Here is a 15,992-nt window from a genome sequence, read left to right as displayed (position 1 = left end):
AACAATCTAGCTATTGCCTCAAACAGTTATAATATTTCCAATTATCTTTGAAAGCGCAGAGCATACATGCCCACTAGCAGCCATCAGGCTTTAAGATTGCCAGCTCCCTCAGACCTCAAGTGATCCTATTCCAAAGTGCTTGCTACAGAGATGCCTTTTACCTACCAGAGATTTAAAAACCATGAGTGAGATCTGGTCTGGCTGGCACATTTTGTAGGGGGTAATTACATCACCTAAGTTTCAATGTTTTCTGTTGTCACTTGATGGCAGGGAGATATTGAGTATCTGGAGTGCCATAGAATGATAGACAACATACTGAAGTTCCAAAAGCCTTCAGGGTACAGGTCATCAGTTTTTTTTAAGCTAACATCATAGGCTTGGGCGGGCGGAGGGGGGATATTACAAGAATCCCCTATTGGTCTTTGACTAGTTTCTGAAAATATACTCAAAAATTCAGTGCCGTGATGTCTTTGAAATATCCTAATCTTTTATTTGTACAGACTAGATATTAACTGTCCCAGACATTTATAAATGTAGTAAATATAAGAAAGAGGATCATCATTCAATAAGGCTCCAAAGGAAAACGGTACCCTTGAACAAAATTAACTAAACTTTAGCTAGTCAAGAATACCATTTTTTACACTAAGGGTTTTAAAGATTATGAGAGGATTTGAACGCATCTGTCACATTTGGCCTGGTTTCATTTTGTGAAGCTTTCTTAGTTAAACTTCACTAAAAAAGCTTGTCAACATATGACTATATGACTATTTTTAGATGATCTCATTTTATATGCTGGCTTTAATGTACTGATTTTCTACAGGGAAAGATTTACAAGGAGAGGCATTAGGAACGTTGACTCCGCTGAAGCTGCAAATTATTAATATAGCATGCTATGGCAAAATGGCAAAATTAACAAGCAAAATTGTACGATAAACCTTAGCAGGATCTTTCCCAAATACAGTTGTACTTAGCATTTAACAATTTGTTGTTTAAAAAGATTTGAATTCTGCAAGGAGCAAAATATTGGAAGTCATAGGAGGGAAGTAATAGTTAATATAAACAGATATTTAAAACCATCTATCTGAGGGTTATTTTAAGACATCTATAACTATGCCATCAGAGTGCAGCTATCCATGTACTTCTCCTCCAAGGAGTTTACTGGATATTGTAAAGGGAAGTGGAGCCTGAAATGTACTTGCTTGAGCAGCAGGCAGAAGCTCCACATTAGTCCAGTTTAACCTCAGAGATGGCTGATAAAATTGCTCTCAACATAAGAACGACGACCAACATTTACTTACTCCACATAAAGTAATAATTTAGATGCTTATCTACCTTTTTGTCTTTGTATGAGTGCAATACCATTAAGGGTAAAGCCTTGTTAAAGCCAATTTCCAAAATGAAGTTTCAGTGTATCAGGTACTTCATATTTTGTAACTTTTCAATATCTCTGGCTGACACTTAACAGAACCCCAGCTGCTTGTGATTACAGATGTTAAGCACTGAAGCGTCAGCCACAAGATACATTTTGCTGACATCCAGCATACTCTCCTGCTGGTGTAAAAGTGTACTTTTAAGTGACATTATAACAGTTCTATTTTAAATTACTGTGTTTTTTGTCGTCCCGTTCCTGCATTCCATATATACTGGAAATGGTTTGACCTTCTTATTACGTTAAAAGGTGTCTGGCAAAAATACTGCAGTTGGTTTTTTTATACACAATGGGAGAAGGTGATGCTTCCAATACAATTGCAGTGTCACTGAATAGCTGAAGGACTTGGAATTGTGAACAACTGCAGCAATTATTTTTAAGTATACACATTTTGTACTGTACTTGTAATCAGACCTCACTTCAGGAACAGGTAGCATCATTTACTTCTTTTGTAGTAAACAAGTGACTTGATTAGAATGCTAAGCCAGCTCCAGCTCAACGTTTTTACAATTAGAGGTATTTCTTCCTGATTACGGTTCTAAATATTGGCTCTTGGTTTACATTATGTTCCTCTAGGTATTATTTTTAAAATGTATTATATGTTGAGAGACTTTTCTAATTTAATTATGTTTATAGTTACTCTGCACAATTGCTTCATTTCAGCATTTAAATCCCCAAATATTTGCACCGAGTGGTTTCCATTGCACAAACATGTATTTTTCAATAAAGGAAAATAATGTTTTCTTTCTCATCCATTCAACAAGAATTGTCAGTTTTCTCAACTACTTTTTTCTTCCTAACAAATCTCTATGAATCAAAGTGACTAAAAATAGATGACTATAACAAAAAACAAAGATACCAATCCTATAAACCGTTTAATATCAACAAGTAATTAACATTTTGGATAATGGAAGTCCCTGTTAAGACCTCATAATACACATCCTGAGATATCCAAGCTTGTCCAGAGACACCAGGGAAGACCAAACTTGGCCTTTCAGATATTTTTAAAATAGAACAAAAGCAGAATTAAAGGCACAATTAAAAAAAATTAAATCCTTTGCTGTTCATGTTAAGTACTTTGCTCTTCAAGAACCTAAATATCTTTTTAGTACACAGTATGTATAATCTGCAAATGGTATGGTAATTGAGAGTTTCTGAGATCAAAGTAGTTAAAAAGAATCAGTAGGCAAGAGTATAAACAAAGCAGATAAAGTAAATAAATCTGGCTACTAAAGCGTAAGTACAACATTGTAAGAAAAATAATTCAAATGTGACACTACTGCGTATTTGGTTTTCCAAAGCTGATTTAAGGAAGAGAACCTCGGATGATAGTAATTAGGAGATTATTCAGGAAGATTATTACTGGGTCAAAATCAATTATGGACTTGCCTATATGGAGTTAGCATATTTTCCAGTAAATTACATCCCAGTACACTGATGTGCATGCAAAAAGAAGTTACAAATATCTGAACTAACGCATGATGGATGGTGAAGGAAAAACTAGAAAAGCTAGGAGCCATTCAAGTTTCTTATTGCGATGTAATCAACGTTTCTCGAATTTACCAAAAACGTTGTGTGACGTTTTCACAATGCCTCTACAAATGCATCTGGCATTTGTTTGCACCAACTACACCCTTCTTTGCTCATATGAGCAAACAATGAGCTCTGCAAAATGAAAAGATGAATTGGCTGACACCTGCCAAGAATTGGGTCGATGGTGGTAAGGCCTACATTTAAATACTGGGGAAAAACGTGTTTCAATCTCTACATTTAGCATTCATGCTAATTTTTCCACAGGAAGGATGAAATTAAAAGATTAATGATTCCTTCCCTCCTTCCCCTGAAATTCTGTTCCAGTTGGGATTCAAGAGTTCAGATCTCTGTTGGTTATGGTAAGGGTCTCCTCTAACATATGGGAAAGAGGGGTTTAGAAATTATTCTAAAAAGATTTACAGTTAGAAAGTCAGGACTATGTTCTTCAAATTTTCTATTATCTTCTAATCTAGTCTGGTGCTGTTGACAGATGTAGCCACTTCTTCCCAACTATTCTTTTTTGTGAGAGACTAGACATAAGAGGACTAGATTCTGAAAGGAAGGATGGTCCAGTGGGGCGCTTGCCTGGATCTCTGCCACAGGGTTCCTGTGTGAGTTTGCGCAAGTCACTTAGGAACAGAGATACGATCTGTAAAATGAGGAATAATAGTACTTTCCCAATCTTGCAGGGGTGTTGCGAATGTGTGTTGCTCACACATTATGGTAACAGAAACCATATACTTTAGACAGACAAGGGACCAACAATGGAAGGAGAGAGAAAAACAATCTAGGAATTGGGGTGGAAGTTCAGAAGCTGCTCATTAAGAATTCTCTCTCACTATGAAGAGTCCTTCTCCAATAACTTCTGGGGTTATTTTAATGTGTTTTCTCTAAAAATTTCTTCTGCATTATCATGTGCTAGAACCACCTCATCACTACCTATGTGACAAAACATTTATTGCAGAGGTTTTTGGACAGCTAGCACCTCCTGAGTTTGTGGTTCTATTGCTTCACTGGCTACTCTATCAGGCTATGGAAGAAATACCAACAAATGGGTTTAGGTAGCCCTGTCATAATATGGACATGAAATTATTTATGTTGAAATAGATAGATAGTACATCTGGTAGAGGAGAATAAAGGGATTAAAGTCAGCAGAAGCAGGGTAATGTTGAATCAAGAACATATGAATAACAGAACCCTAAAACTGTGACTAGCTATTGGTTAACACTGAACTTGTGAATACCACCAAATTCCTACTGCAGCCTGATATAAGACATCCACATTTTATTTATAATAATTCATATACTAATTAAACCTCCTACAGTAGCGGCAAGGACCAAATATTCAAGAAGCCCTGGAAATAAAATAATCCTAATTAATTTCCCCAATTATGTCCATCTAAACTAAGACAGCTAAAAAAACTGAAAAGCCTAAACAGTATTTGCTTACTGACGTGATACAAAAGTAACAACATAGAATATATGTTAAATAGCTTTGTTCATAAAGGATGGCAAGTTGCTGCAGGCAAGGACATTTTTGTGTGAATCTTCTATATCTGTGCTTTTTAAAAAACAAAACGGGTATTAAAAATTGTAGTACACAACCCTGGTGAAAGTGTGCAAACTATTCATTTCCTCACTGAAATGAAGATGGAGGAAAAATATGTTCAGGAAATTTGCTATTTCTTCAATGACTAACAGACTGCATTTTAATGGCATCTATAAAAGCAGTTTTCATTAATGTATTTTGTTTAGCATTTAAATTATTCTGCATAAACATTCTTGATTAGTATTATGGAAGTAGTAAAGAGTTATTAAGGTTATGTTATTTTTACATGATGTATTATTTACTAATGATGCCATCAAAACACATTTGGGTTTGTAGAAATATATGGTATATTTTTAACATACACACACACACACGTTGAATGAAATGAGTTCACACAAAATCTGCAACACAAAATTGTAATATACACAAAAATGCATACAATGTTCTTATTTCTGCAACTGCATCATTATCAGTAGATCCTTATATCCAGGCAGAGTCCCAATGATATCAACAGGGCTCTGCACAGGTGCAAGGGTCCATCTTATAAATTCAACTCTAGGATCAGGCTCTTAAAATATTTGTGTATCGGTAGATATATACATACACACCCCCAACTATTTTAATACTGAAACAAATAAGGTCCCCTTTTATCTGATTCCTTGCTTGCGCAGTAGCATCATTAATGATGTCAGACTAACTATATCAGTTAATAACTGTTGAAACAAGTGGAGTTAAATAAGATGGATAGCTTACAAAAAAGATAATAGATAGTTCTGGTAAGAAAAATGGGGAGATAAGAGGACTGGATATAAAACATTCCTTTAAACTCAGATAATATCCTCAGGACATAACCTCAACTCCCCGGACTAGAATTATGGTTTCAGAGGGTAAAGGTTAGGGTTCCAGATGGTAGGGCTCCCTGGTACATGATACGTGGTGCACATTGATGGCTGTTTTGGAAAGTCAGCTTCTGTGTATCAGCATGTAAATGCTGTACCCAGTTTCCCAAGATGGGAATGTATTAGAACCGCAGTTCTCAAACTTTAGCAACCCGAGGACCCGCATTTTGATTTAAATTTTTTCGTGGACTCCAAGCCCCGCCCCCCAGCTCAGCCCCAGGCCCCACCCCCACTCCATGCCTTCACTCAAGGCCCACCCCTGCCCCTCCTCTTTCCTGCCTCTTTCCACCCCTCCCCTGAGTGCGCCCTGTCCCCACTCCTCCCCCTCTCTCCCAGCACCTCCCACATGCCACAGAACAGCTATTCCCTGATGTGCAGGAAGCACTGGGAGGAAGGGGGAGGAGTTGATCAGTGGACCCAGCGGACCCTCTGGAGTAGCCTTGCAGGTACGCCCAGGGGTCCACGGACCCCAGTTTGAGAAATGTTATATTTGAAGACTGCATCAAGGACTTAGAAAATGGAGTGCCTTACCAACTGGATTAAGACAAGAAGCTAGTAAATAATAACAAACATTAAAAAATAAACAATAAAGAAACCCTGTTTGAACTATCAAGATGTGCAAATGCCAAAACTGAAGAACCATACGATTGCATTGCTATAAACTCATGTCTTCCGTCACCTCATCACCTCTCTACTCTTGGCTACCCTCCCTTGTCATGCCACATCTAAAATTTAGACTATGCTGTCCTCAGGACAGGATCCACGCCTTTCTGTTTTGTTTAGGAAAATGCTTAGCACATTTCTGGTAATATAAAATAAATAAAATATAATAATAATTATTATTAATAATAATAATAAGAGAACAACAGTACCAATGTCAATTTTGGGGCTTACAGTTCAGGAACAATTGCACTATTACTGCAGAAGGCAGCACAGGTAGACTGATTTGAACTTCGCTACAAGGTAGCAAAATTTGGAGATACATTAAAAAAGTAAGAGTAGATCAACCACCACCAACAGTATGTTAAAAAGGACAAAACCATCATTAGCAAAATAGCTGTTCTTCCAGCTATGTGGTATTCAACCCTTGAATTGGAGCATTTCCTTGATTTTAGTAGAAGAAATGTGTTATTGAGTCACTTTATAACTTTGAGGCCAAAGTTTAAATTTTCCAACACAACCACTAGCAACTTAAAGGAATTTCAAGACTGAAGGAAAGCTGACCCATTTTTTCCATTAGTTGCAACATAGAAAGAAAAGTGAATATACCTGCTTCATCATAGGATACAGTCAATTTTTCCAGCATTTCTCGGTCAATTGACAGAATTTGCTGTTCCAGGATGGTTTGGTAAGACAACACACTGTTTTCTTTGTCTCTCTCATAGTCTTGAAGATGTTGTTTCAGGACTTCAGGCAGGCGGGACTTCACATAGTCTGCTGCTGACTATACAGAAAAGAACCAAATGCGTCAATTAGCTCTTAGTGCAACTTCTTCTGGACAGCTTTATCTACATTCCTCCTACCCTCCCCCCCCATACACAAATTCTTTTTAAATTTAAGAGTTAATGTTCCTCCAATATATTTCTTCACACTGCAAACACTTTTTATTAAAAAAAGGAAATTACTTAAGATAACATTCACACTTAGCACTGCCATCCCCCTAAAGTGCCAAAACCATGAATCAGGCCCCTAAAATTGTGGTGTTTTTAATATTAAATATTAAATCATGGTTTTTGGTCTGTCTTCTGATTTTTGAGCTCCCCCTGCAAACTCCTAATGTGAAAGTGAACACTACTGTCGCTAACTTTCACAAATTTATTGTGAGTAATGTTATTTTGGTCCCTGCTACAGCAGCTGTGGCTTGAGAATCCAACTGAGATCAGGATTCCACGGTGCTAGGCACTACATACATAGTGAGAGACAGTCTCTGATTCAAAGAACTTAAAATCTTGTGCAAAGCACAACGATGAGTTTGTAGCATAAGGCATGTCTACACACCAAAGAAGAACCGATGTCTGGCCCGTGCCAGTCAACGAGGGCTTCCAGGGCTGATTCATTGTTATGTTTCCTTTTGGATTCGGGCTGGCGCCTGGGCTCAAGGACCCAATGAGGTGGGAGGGCCCAGAGTTCGGGCTCCAGCCCAAGCCCAGAAACCTACACAGCAATGAAACAGCCCTGTAGCCTGAGCCTCGCAACCCCAAGTCAGCTGGCATGGGCCAGCCACAGATTTTTCTTTGCTGTGTAGACATACCCACAGGGGCTGGAATTGGGACCCACCAAACTAATCACCTATAAGGGCCATCAAACATGGATTAGATTATAACAATTTTTAACGTCTACTATTTGGGTAACCTGCAGGGAGTGAACTTGGGAAGTAAAAGCATGAGTCTCTACTACCTGAACTACAGAACCGGGTCTATCAGCACGACTGCAGCAGCAATCATAAATCTTTGTATGTACTCTAGCCACCAGCGGGTGACACAGAGCCACACCGTATTAATGTGGATTTCTAAATCATGTAATTTGGCATGCTCCTTCCAAAAGCTAGTGGCCTATATTATCTATACACATAGATTTAGTTCCTAGACCAATTTTTTTTCTTGTGTGTTTGTACAGTACCTAATATAATGTGGCTGGAGCTCCTAGGTGCTACAGTAATACAATCAAATCAAATCAATCAATAAATGGCAAATTTCAACCTTAACCATGGACCTCCTATGACTCAGCCATAATCAGAGCCTGAACACACTGTATTTGAATGATACACCTTGCACAAAGACTAGTCTGAATACAATAAAGTTGGAATTAATTATAAGACTTTCCTATGTACTTTTCACTTCCATTAGTGTAACTGGGAGTTACACACATTCATTGATGGAATCACTATGCCCCCTAGAGAATTGTAGTGAATTAGAGATACACTGAAGTGACTGGATTCATCCCTAGTTGAGGCATATTTAAATTAATCAGCAGGAAGTTTATGGTGCAACATTTGGTTTCAGTAATTCAGTTACAATTACCCATGCTTGACCAGTCATTTACAACCATAGCTAAATTTGCTAATGTATATACGTGCATGCACACACACTTAAAATATTACATCACACAATGAGTAAGTAGCGTCTTATGTGAACTTAAATCACCCTTCAAATCATACAAAGCAATTGCTTTTCCCACTGTTAAAATGCACTTAGCTCTGGGAAAGAAGGTAGTAGAAGCACCCAGGAACACTATACAACAAAAAACATAAAAGAATATTACACTATGCCCAGTCAATGCCCGAAAGAAGCATATTAACACATGGTGGCATAGTTGTACCAAATTAGGGGGGATGAGCTAAAATTTAACTGGCTCCTTCAGATGAAGGATGAGATACTTTGTTGAGTCAGTGTGGGAGAAGGTTGCTCTAATACTGTCTTCTGTGGAGAAATACAGGATAGCTTTCTCTTTTCCAGTGCTGGAACCTTTCATGAACACCACTCAAACAGAAAATCCTTCTCCTCTCTAGGCATGTGATTTTTGCTCCTGTCATACCAACACGGCTGGAAAGGAAAGATGTGGCAAAGGCCATTGCTGAGTGCTTGGGCTTTCCTGCTAGGATCAAAAAAGATTTTAAAAAATGAACTATTTCAGGCCCGAGACTGATCAGAAGTTACCTCTTTAGTTCTGCACATACACGCTTCCCAGGTTTATAGTTAGTACCCCTAAGTCAATTGGTGATTAAATTGCACCTTAAAATATCATTGTAGTTGTGTTCAATTTGTCTGCAACCTGGCAGTACAGAACAAATAACATTATTCCATAAAATGTAAAAGACCTCACTAAATGAGTACAACATACTTAATGCTAGATTTTAATAGTCATTTTCTCACAGCACTGGAAAGCCAAAAGATACGCCATAAAGTAATTAGCCTCTCCCTGTCTTGGTATCAAGTTCAGGCATTTACATTTAATTCTTCCTTGCAAATAGTTTATGCTTTCTATAAGGACATTTTTGTATTATCCTACTGAGACAATTCTAAAATAAAGGATACAAATAACAGAACTTTGTCCAGAAAACCCTCCTTACAACATATATCCATTACATAGTACATTTCTAATTCTCATCAAGATGATTATACAGCCCCTTCAAAACTTGCCAAGTTGAGATCAGCCATTTCAGTACATGTCATAATTTGAAGATAACATAATACTTCAACATTCACTCTTAAACTGGGTATATTTTTTGAAAGATACAGAAAAAAATTATGTGATTTATATTTCCAAACATATCTCAGGAAACCACTGTCATACTGAGGTATTATACTTAACAGGAAAACAATTAGACTGTTCTTTAACCTTCTGAAGCCAAGAAAGGCAGACAGACACCACTTGGTTATTTAAACAAGCAATGACATGCACATATGAAAGACTACTTATAGGATGACCTCAAAACAAAATCTGAAGGGGAGACTAAAGTAGAAACTGAAACACTGTTGAAAAAAAATCTGTTGAATCTCTCATGTACAATACATTTTTCTTAAAGAAGAAGAAAAACATATGCAAATCTTGCAGCCTTTACATATGACATCTATGGTAGATATAAAAAAATTAAATAATGAAGACGTCCGATAGATAATCTCTACAGGTTTCAAAAACTAAAATAAGTACAACTGTGATCAGACTAAAAAATTATTTTGATGGGACTATAAAGCACCTGCAGTGGATCTGAATTTGCCATTTAATAAATTAAGAGAGTGTCTTAATAGACCAAAACCAACCACTACATGCAACCACTAAGTGAACTGGTCAGATGACATGGACTCAAGTGCCAGGAATATGTAGGTGATACACAGCTCTACCCATCCTTCACCACATAGATAGCTGAACCTGAACAAAACAGAGGTGACACTGGTGGGTAGAAGAAAGCATTCTGAAGAGCATGCAGCCACTGTGCAGTCTCTTTTGTTTGAAGGCACACACTCACAGTTGATCAATTCAGTCTATAATCTAAGAGTACTCTTGATTCCTAGCTGACGCTGAGCTCTCAAAGCATCCAAGAGTAACACTTTCGGCCATCTCCAGTTGGATAGGAGACTCCATCCCATCCTGAAAGATAAAGACCTGACCTCAGTTATTCTTGCCTTCATCGCTTCTCGGCTGCACTACAGCAATGTGATATAACTTGGCATGAAGCCTTCAGCACTTAGGAAACTTCAACTAGTACAGAACGTTGTAGCACATCATCTCAGCAACACAGGCTCCTGCAAACACATCAATCCTGTCCTCTGCTCTCTATGCTGGCCTCCCACAGAATTTCAAATCAAGTTCAAGGTTTCAGTCCTCATCTTCCAAGTATTCCAGGTCCTGGGCCCCAGATACCTAAAAGACTGTCTAAAGCTTTTGGACAAAGACTGTGATCCGGAACAGTAAGTGTAGAGCTCATCTGTGCAGGAGACAGAATTTCTCTGGGGGTGGTTGTGACATTACCCAAGGTACAATCTGGACTGATAAACAGCTGTGTCCCCTCAATCCTCCAACCTGGGGTACCTTTTACACTGCTTTGCTGTGAGAGCCACCACTCCTGGTCTGCTCACACACAGCCTCCAGCATGTAAATTACTCCCAGTTATATTGTATGAGTGCTATAAGCCAGCCACTCTTGAATTCCACTGCAGAGTAACACTAGCAAATTCCCAGTCCCAGACTTTCCCCCAGAAATGTGCATCTTGTACTGCCCAGCTCTCTCCAGCACAATACAAGCTCATATAAAGCCTTTCATTTTATTAATAGAAAATAATATGCACAAATCCTGTTATCCCAAATGGAGTTTCCCAAATACTTCAATCCAAACACAGGTTTAGACAAAACAATAAAACAAGTTTATTAACAAAAAAAGATAGATTTTAAGCGATTACAAGTAATGAGGCATAAAGGTCAGAACTGGTTACAAGAAAATAAAAGTAAAATGCAACTAATGCCTAACTTAACAAGCTAAGTGAATTCAAAGCAAAGTCTCTCTCACCACATGTTCCAACAGTCTTACTGGATGAATTTCTTTCAGTCAGGATCCCTCCCCCACTCCAATGTTGCTTCCTATGTTTTTCAAGTGCTGTCGATATCATGAGAAAGGCTGCAAATCTGTCATGGAGGTCACGGATTCGGAGGCTTTCCAGGACCTCCCTCACTTCTGCAGAGAGGTGTGCAACTGACCAAAGGGCCGCATGAGCTGCTCAGGCAGCCCTTGGGCCAGCTGCACTAGCTGCTGCTGGAGCAGTCTCGGGCCGCCCCGCCCTCTCTCCAAGCACCAGCAGCAATCTCAGATCGCAGGCACACACACACAGCACCAGCCCAAGGCTGCATGCTGCTGCTGTCTCACCCTCCCCCAGCACCAGCAGTGCGGTGCCCCCCAGTTGCCTCCTGCCACTCCCTTCCAGCACCAGCAGCACACCCAGGCTGCCCCCATTCCCCAGCGGCATCCCTGGAGCCCTGACCTCCAGAGCACCCTTGGCGCCCCCAGAGCCCCCCTCTAGAGCACCCTTGGCGCCCCCAGAGCCTCCCTCCAGAGCACCCAAGATTTAGTCAGGGTTATATGGTACAAGTCATGGACAGGTCACGGGCTGTGAATTTTTGTTTACTACCTGTGACCTGTCCATTATTTTTACTAAAAATACCCATGACTAAATCTTAGCCTTAATCATGAGTAGAGAGAAAGGGAGAGAACATGGGCATCTGCTCTCCCTTCCTATAGTTCTTTCTCTTCTTTGAGAATCATTTCCAGCTGAGGCTCAGGAGACAAAGTCTGTGTGGAAGGGAACCCCCCGCTGTTTCTTTGTCAAGATGTAGATTTTCACCCACATCCTCTTTCCTGCCAAAGAATGGCCACTTAACCAGTGCATTATGTCCATTTGATTTTGTTGATGCCTGGCTGAGGCATCAGCTAGCCTTTTGTCTCTGGGGAACTGGCTTGTGACTGCTCTCCAGACTTGGAACATGTCTTAGTAATATCATACAGTAGAATCTTATAACTTTACATACAGTGTTACCATACATATTTTACAGGACAATAATGATCAGCAAATTATCAGTTTTCAAATGATGCCTCACAAGATATACTTTGTACAAACTTTATCATGGTCCTATAAAAGGGGTAAACATGGAGTACAGACTGTCACAGTGGTCCAAGACGATGAAATGAAATACATAGGAATTAAGGACGTTCACAAATCTCACCCTTTTCTGCTCCAAGTGTAAGGCACATTTCTTTGATCTCACCTTCTCTAACACACACATAGCAACAGGCCTATTTATAAAGAAAAACCCACACCCTACCAAAACAAGACACTCTTTTGCACATACTTCTCCCTCTGGGGACATGATTAAATAACAAAACATGTGATAGACGTTGCTTAATGCATGACTAGAAGGCACTCAGTTATGGGCGATGAGCATGGTATAGAACAGAATAGTATTTAACTGTGATAAACATGATTCCCCATGAAAAAAAATCTAAAAAGGTCTTAGGGCTGTTTTTCCTAAAGTCAATTCTGGAATCTGAATTTTTCAAATTCTTTTGATTTCATTAAATCACATTTCCTACACATTATTATTTCCTACACATTACATTCAATTGAAATATGGTCATTGAGCAAAGAAATATCTTCGTGCATCATTGAACTGAATAGGACAATTAATTTTTTCCAAGCTCTACTGAAACAGCGGCATTTCACTTTTTTTTATTAAGAGAAGGGTGTGGGGGAAGGAGTGGCTTTCTCAGTGGTATAACAGCACCACTTTGTGCTACCATCTGGGAGCCTATATATCAGGAATGGCGTTAGGCTTCTACAGAACACCGGTCTTGAAACTGACGGAAGCTCAGTGTTTGCCTTTTAAGCATAGGAAACTGCCTACAGCACCCTCCCATGACAACCAGCAGCAGAAGAGTTCCAGCTCAAAAGAAAATACAACAATCAACTACCATTTTAGCTAGAGGACTGCATGATAGCAAAAGGAGTAAGATGAATTCAGGGTACAGCAGTGAAAAGAGAAGAAGAAATAATATTTTAAAAAAATGGGAAATAAGGCTGAATTATGTGCAAAATAATTTAGATCAGATCTGCAGGTTCTTCTACTATGTATATAATTTGAACCCAAGAGAGGTTAACACAAGCCTCCTAAAACTCTGTCAGCACCTTGCTGTTGCATGAAAGGGTATTTCAGAGGGCTAATATTCTGTCATACTTTTAGCACAGTCAAGGTTTCATTGCCCTTGCAGGAAGCTGGATGTACATGACAATCTGGCAGCAGTAACAGCGGCAGCACATACTTTAATTTACTTCTGTCTACCTTGAAATTCATCTTTGTTACAGTAGCATATCATTAAACTTCTGACAGCTGCTCTTTGGCTCCAGGCTCCTTGGAAAAATAATGTCAGGATGCATATACTTGCTCAGTATGGAGGTACTGCAAGGTATTCAATTACAGAACATTACAATCTGGGTTGGGTTACAGTCTGCTACACTGTGACAGGCAAGTCTTTAGCTGAATTTTTGCTAGTACTGACAACAGCACTATGTGAAATTTTATGCTTAAATCCTTATTAAAAGAAGGAAGGAGTCATTTTCAGTCCCTGAAGAGTTAAAAATGTGAGAGAATATGGTCCTCATGAAATTGAGGGAGTATTAAATACTAAAACCAGGCACAGTATGGATAGGAACTGTGTAAAGTTCCATACAGACAGTTCGGCTAATGCACTTTAATCCTGATCAAACACACCCCTATTAATCTAGTCCTGGGTAAAGAGACCAGACCAGACAAGACAAGACAGACTCTTCTGATGGTTCTGTGACGTAGGCAAGTCTATATGACGTAGGCAACCAAAAACACATTTCCATTTGTATTATAATTAGAACTCAGGTCTCTAGAAAAATGCCAGTGCAGAATCCAATTCACCCCTACTAGACTCCTTCAAGACTGGTTTCTCTTCTCTCTGTGTACTGTAGTCCTAGATATTGTGGTTTGTAAAAAAGGAGCCAACTTCCTTGTCACCAGAAAATGTTAAAATTCAGTCCTACATTTCCAAATGACTTAAGTGGGAATCTATGCACACATCTGAGACAAAACTAGACCTTGCAACAGAAAGTAATGGTTCCAGTATCTTGCCTTGATTCAAATAAATGCATCCATAATAAACTAAATACTTTCTAATCCTGCTTGTGTGTGACATGACAGGTTTTAATGAATCATACTGTGAGTTAAATGCAAAAAATATTCAAGTTCTTGTGGGTTTTACTAAAACAACCCTCTAGCAACTTTACAGATTTTTCCTCTATCCTGATAGAGGCATTAAGGCTTGATCTTGAGGGACGCTCAGGTTGTTCAGTGATACAGCTGCACAAGTAGATATATACTGGCTTTACAGAATCTTCTAGTACGTTCCTATACAATCTAAGGGTATAGATAAGGTGAAATAACATTCCGCAATGCAAGTGAGAGAACAAAATATTATCTGTGAAAGGTCACAAGTCTCTGGGTTTTTTTGAAGCATGTGACATACAATACTAAACAATTTATTTCACCATTGTCTATGAAACATGACAGATTCCTTACCTAGGTCTATAAAATGGTTGGAAGCCACTGGGCAAAGGTAAACAATGGTCATCTTCTTCACAGACAACTTTCCATTCTAGATCTACTCTCTACAGTCCACAGTTTACAGCATCTTCACTTCTCATTTAATAGAAAGCTAGAGAAACAAGAAAAATGATGATCTCATCCTTGGGATGAGACCTTGTGATTTGTTTGTTTGAAGCTGAGAAAGATACAGGTCTATCAGAACAATCCTGTAAAGGTCAAATCCTCTATCAGAGCACACAGCCTGAGAAAACTGTGGACTAAGGAAACCTGCAATACCTAGCACTTTGATTCATACAGCTTCGATTCTCTCTGTTACAGGGGTCTGTTTAATTCTGTCCTCAAAACATAGAGATGTCTTGACCCTATTTTTGACTGCTCCCATGACATTTAACGTTGTGACATGAGTTTAGGAAATTCTGATTAATTGGACCGAGCAAGCTGTTGAATTCTGGTAACTTCCTGGTAATGTATTTTGGAGAAATCCACTTTAACTCCTTCCTCAAACAGATCACTGCTTCAAAAGGAAGGACTGAGAAACGTAGATTAATGACTCATTTCTAGGCTTATCTATAGTAACCTATTATTTGCTTGAGGGGGAGAGGATGTTTCTATCCATTTACTCCCAATACTTGAGAATGCAGCAGCTTGAATTCTCACTGGGTTTACCTCCATTCCTAAATGCCCCTACTCCAATTCACTCAAAAAGTACCTAACTGATTTTAAAGCTATCGTATCAATATAGTATAACTTTATTTTTTTTTAAAAATTCATGCAATAAAAAAAGCAGAGGTTATTCACAAAATCATATATCTTCCCTCCATTCACTTTGAATAAACCTACATTAAAGTCACACTAGGAAATGTCTCACTCTATAATAACCTGAATCCCAAGAGTAATTAGCATCCCTCAGCTACAGTTTTTTCCACGTCATGTCTGTTTACTTGACGAAGAATCTATATTCAAACTGAA

At 38.7% G+C, this 15,992-nt stretch overlaps 1 protein-coding gene across 1 annotated transcript in view; it reads right to left on the bottom strand.

Annotated features, from left to right (window-relative positions):
* PPM1L (protein phosphatase, Mg2+/Mn2+ dependent 1L) overlaps positions 1-6,796 on the bottom strand; it is a 51,759-nt gene extending 44,963 nt beyond the window's left edge. The window contains exon 1 of the mRNA XM_073359518.1: positions 6,679-6,796. Coding sequence (XP_073215619.1) covers positions 6,679-6,715 — 37 coding nt within the window. The 5' untranslated portion in view covers positions 6,716-6,796. The remainder of the gene's footprint in view (positions 1-6,678) is intronic.
* Positions 6,797-15,992: the final 9,196 nt, after the last annotated feature.

Source organism: Lepidochelys kempii, chromosome 9, assembly GCF_965140265.1.
Source record: "Lepidochelys kempii isolate rLepKem1 chromosome 9, rLepKem1.hap2, whole genome shotgun sequence".
NCBI lineage: Eukaryota > Metazoa > Chordata > Testudines > Cheloniidae > Lepidochelys > Lepidochelys kempii.
The sequence above is the reverse complement of the archived record's forward strand: the minus strand, read 5'-3'. Positions and strand labels throughout refer to the sequence as shown.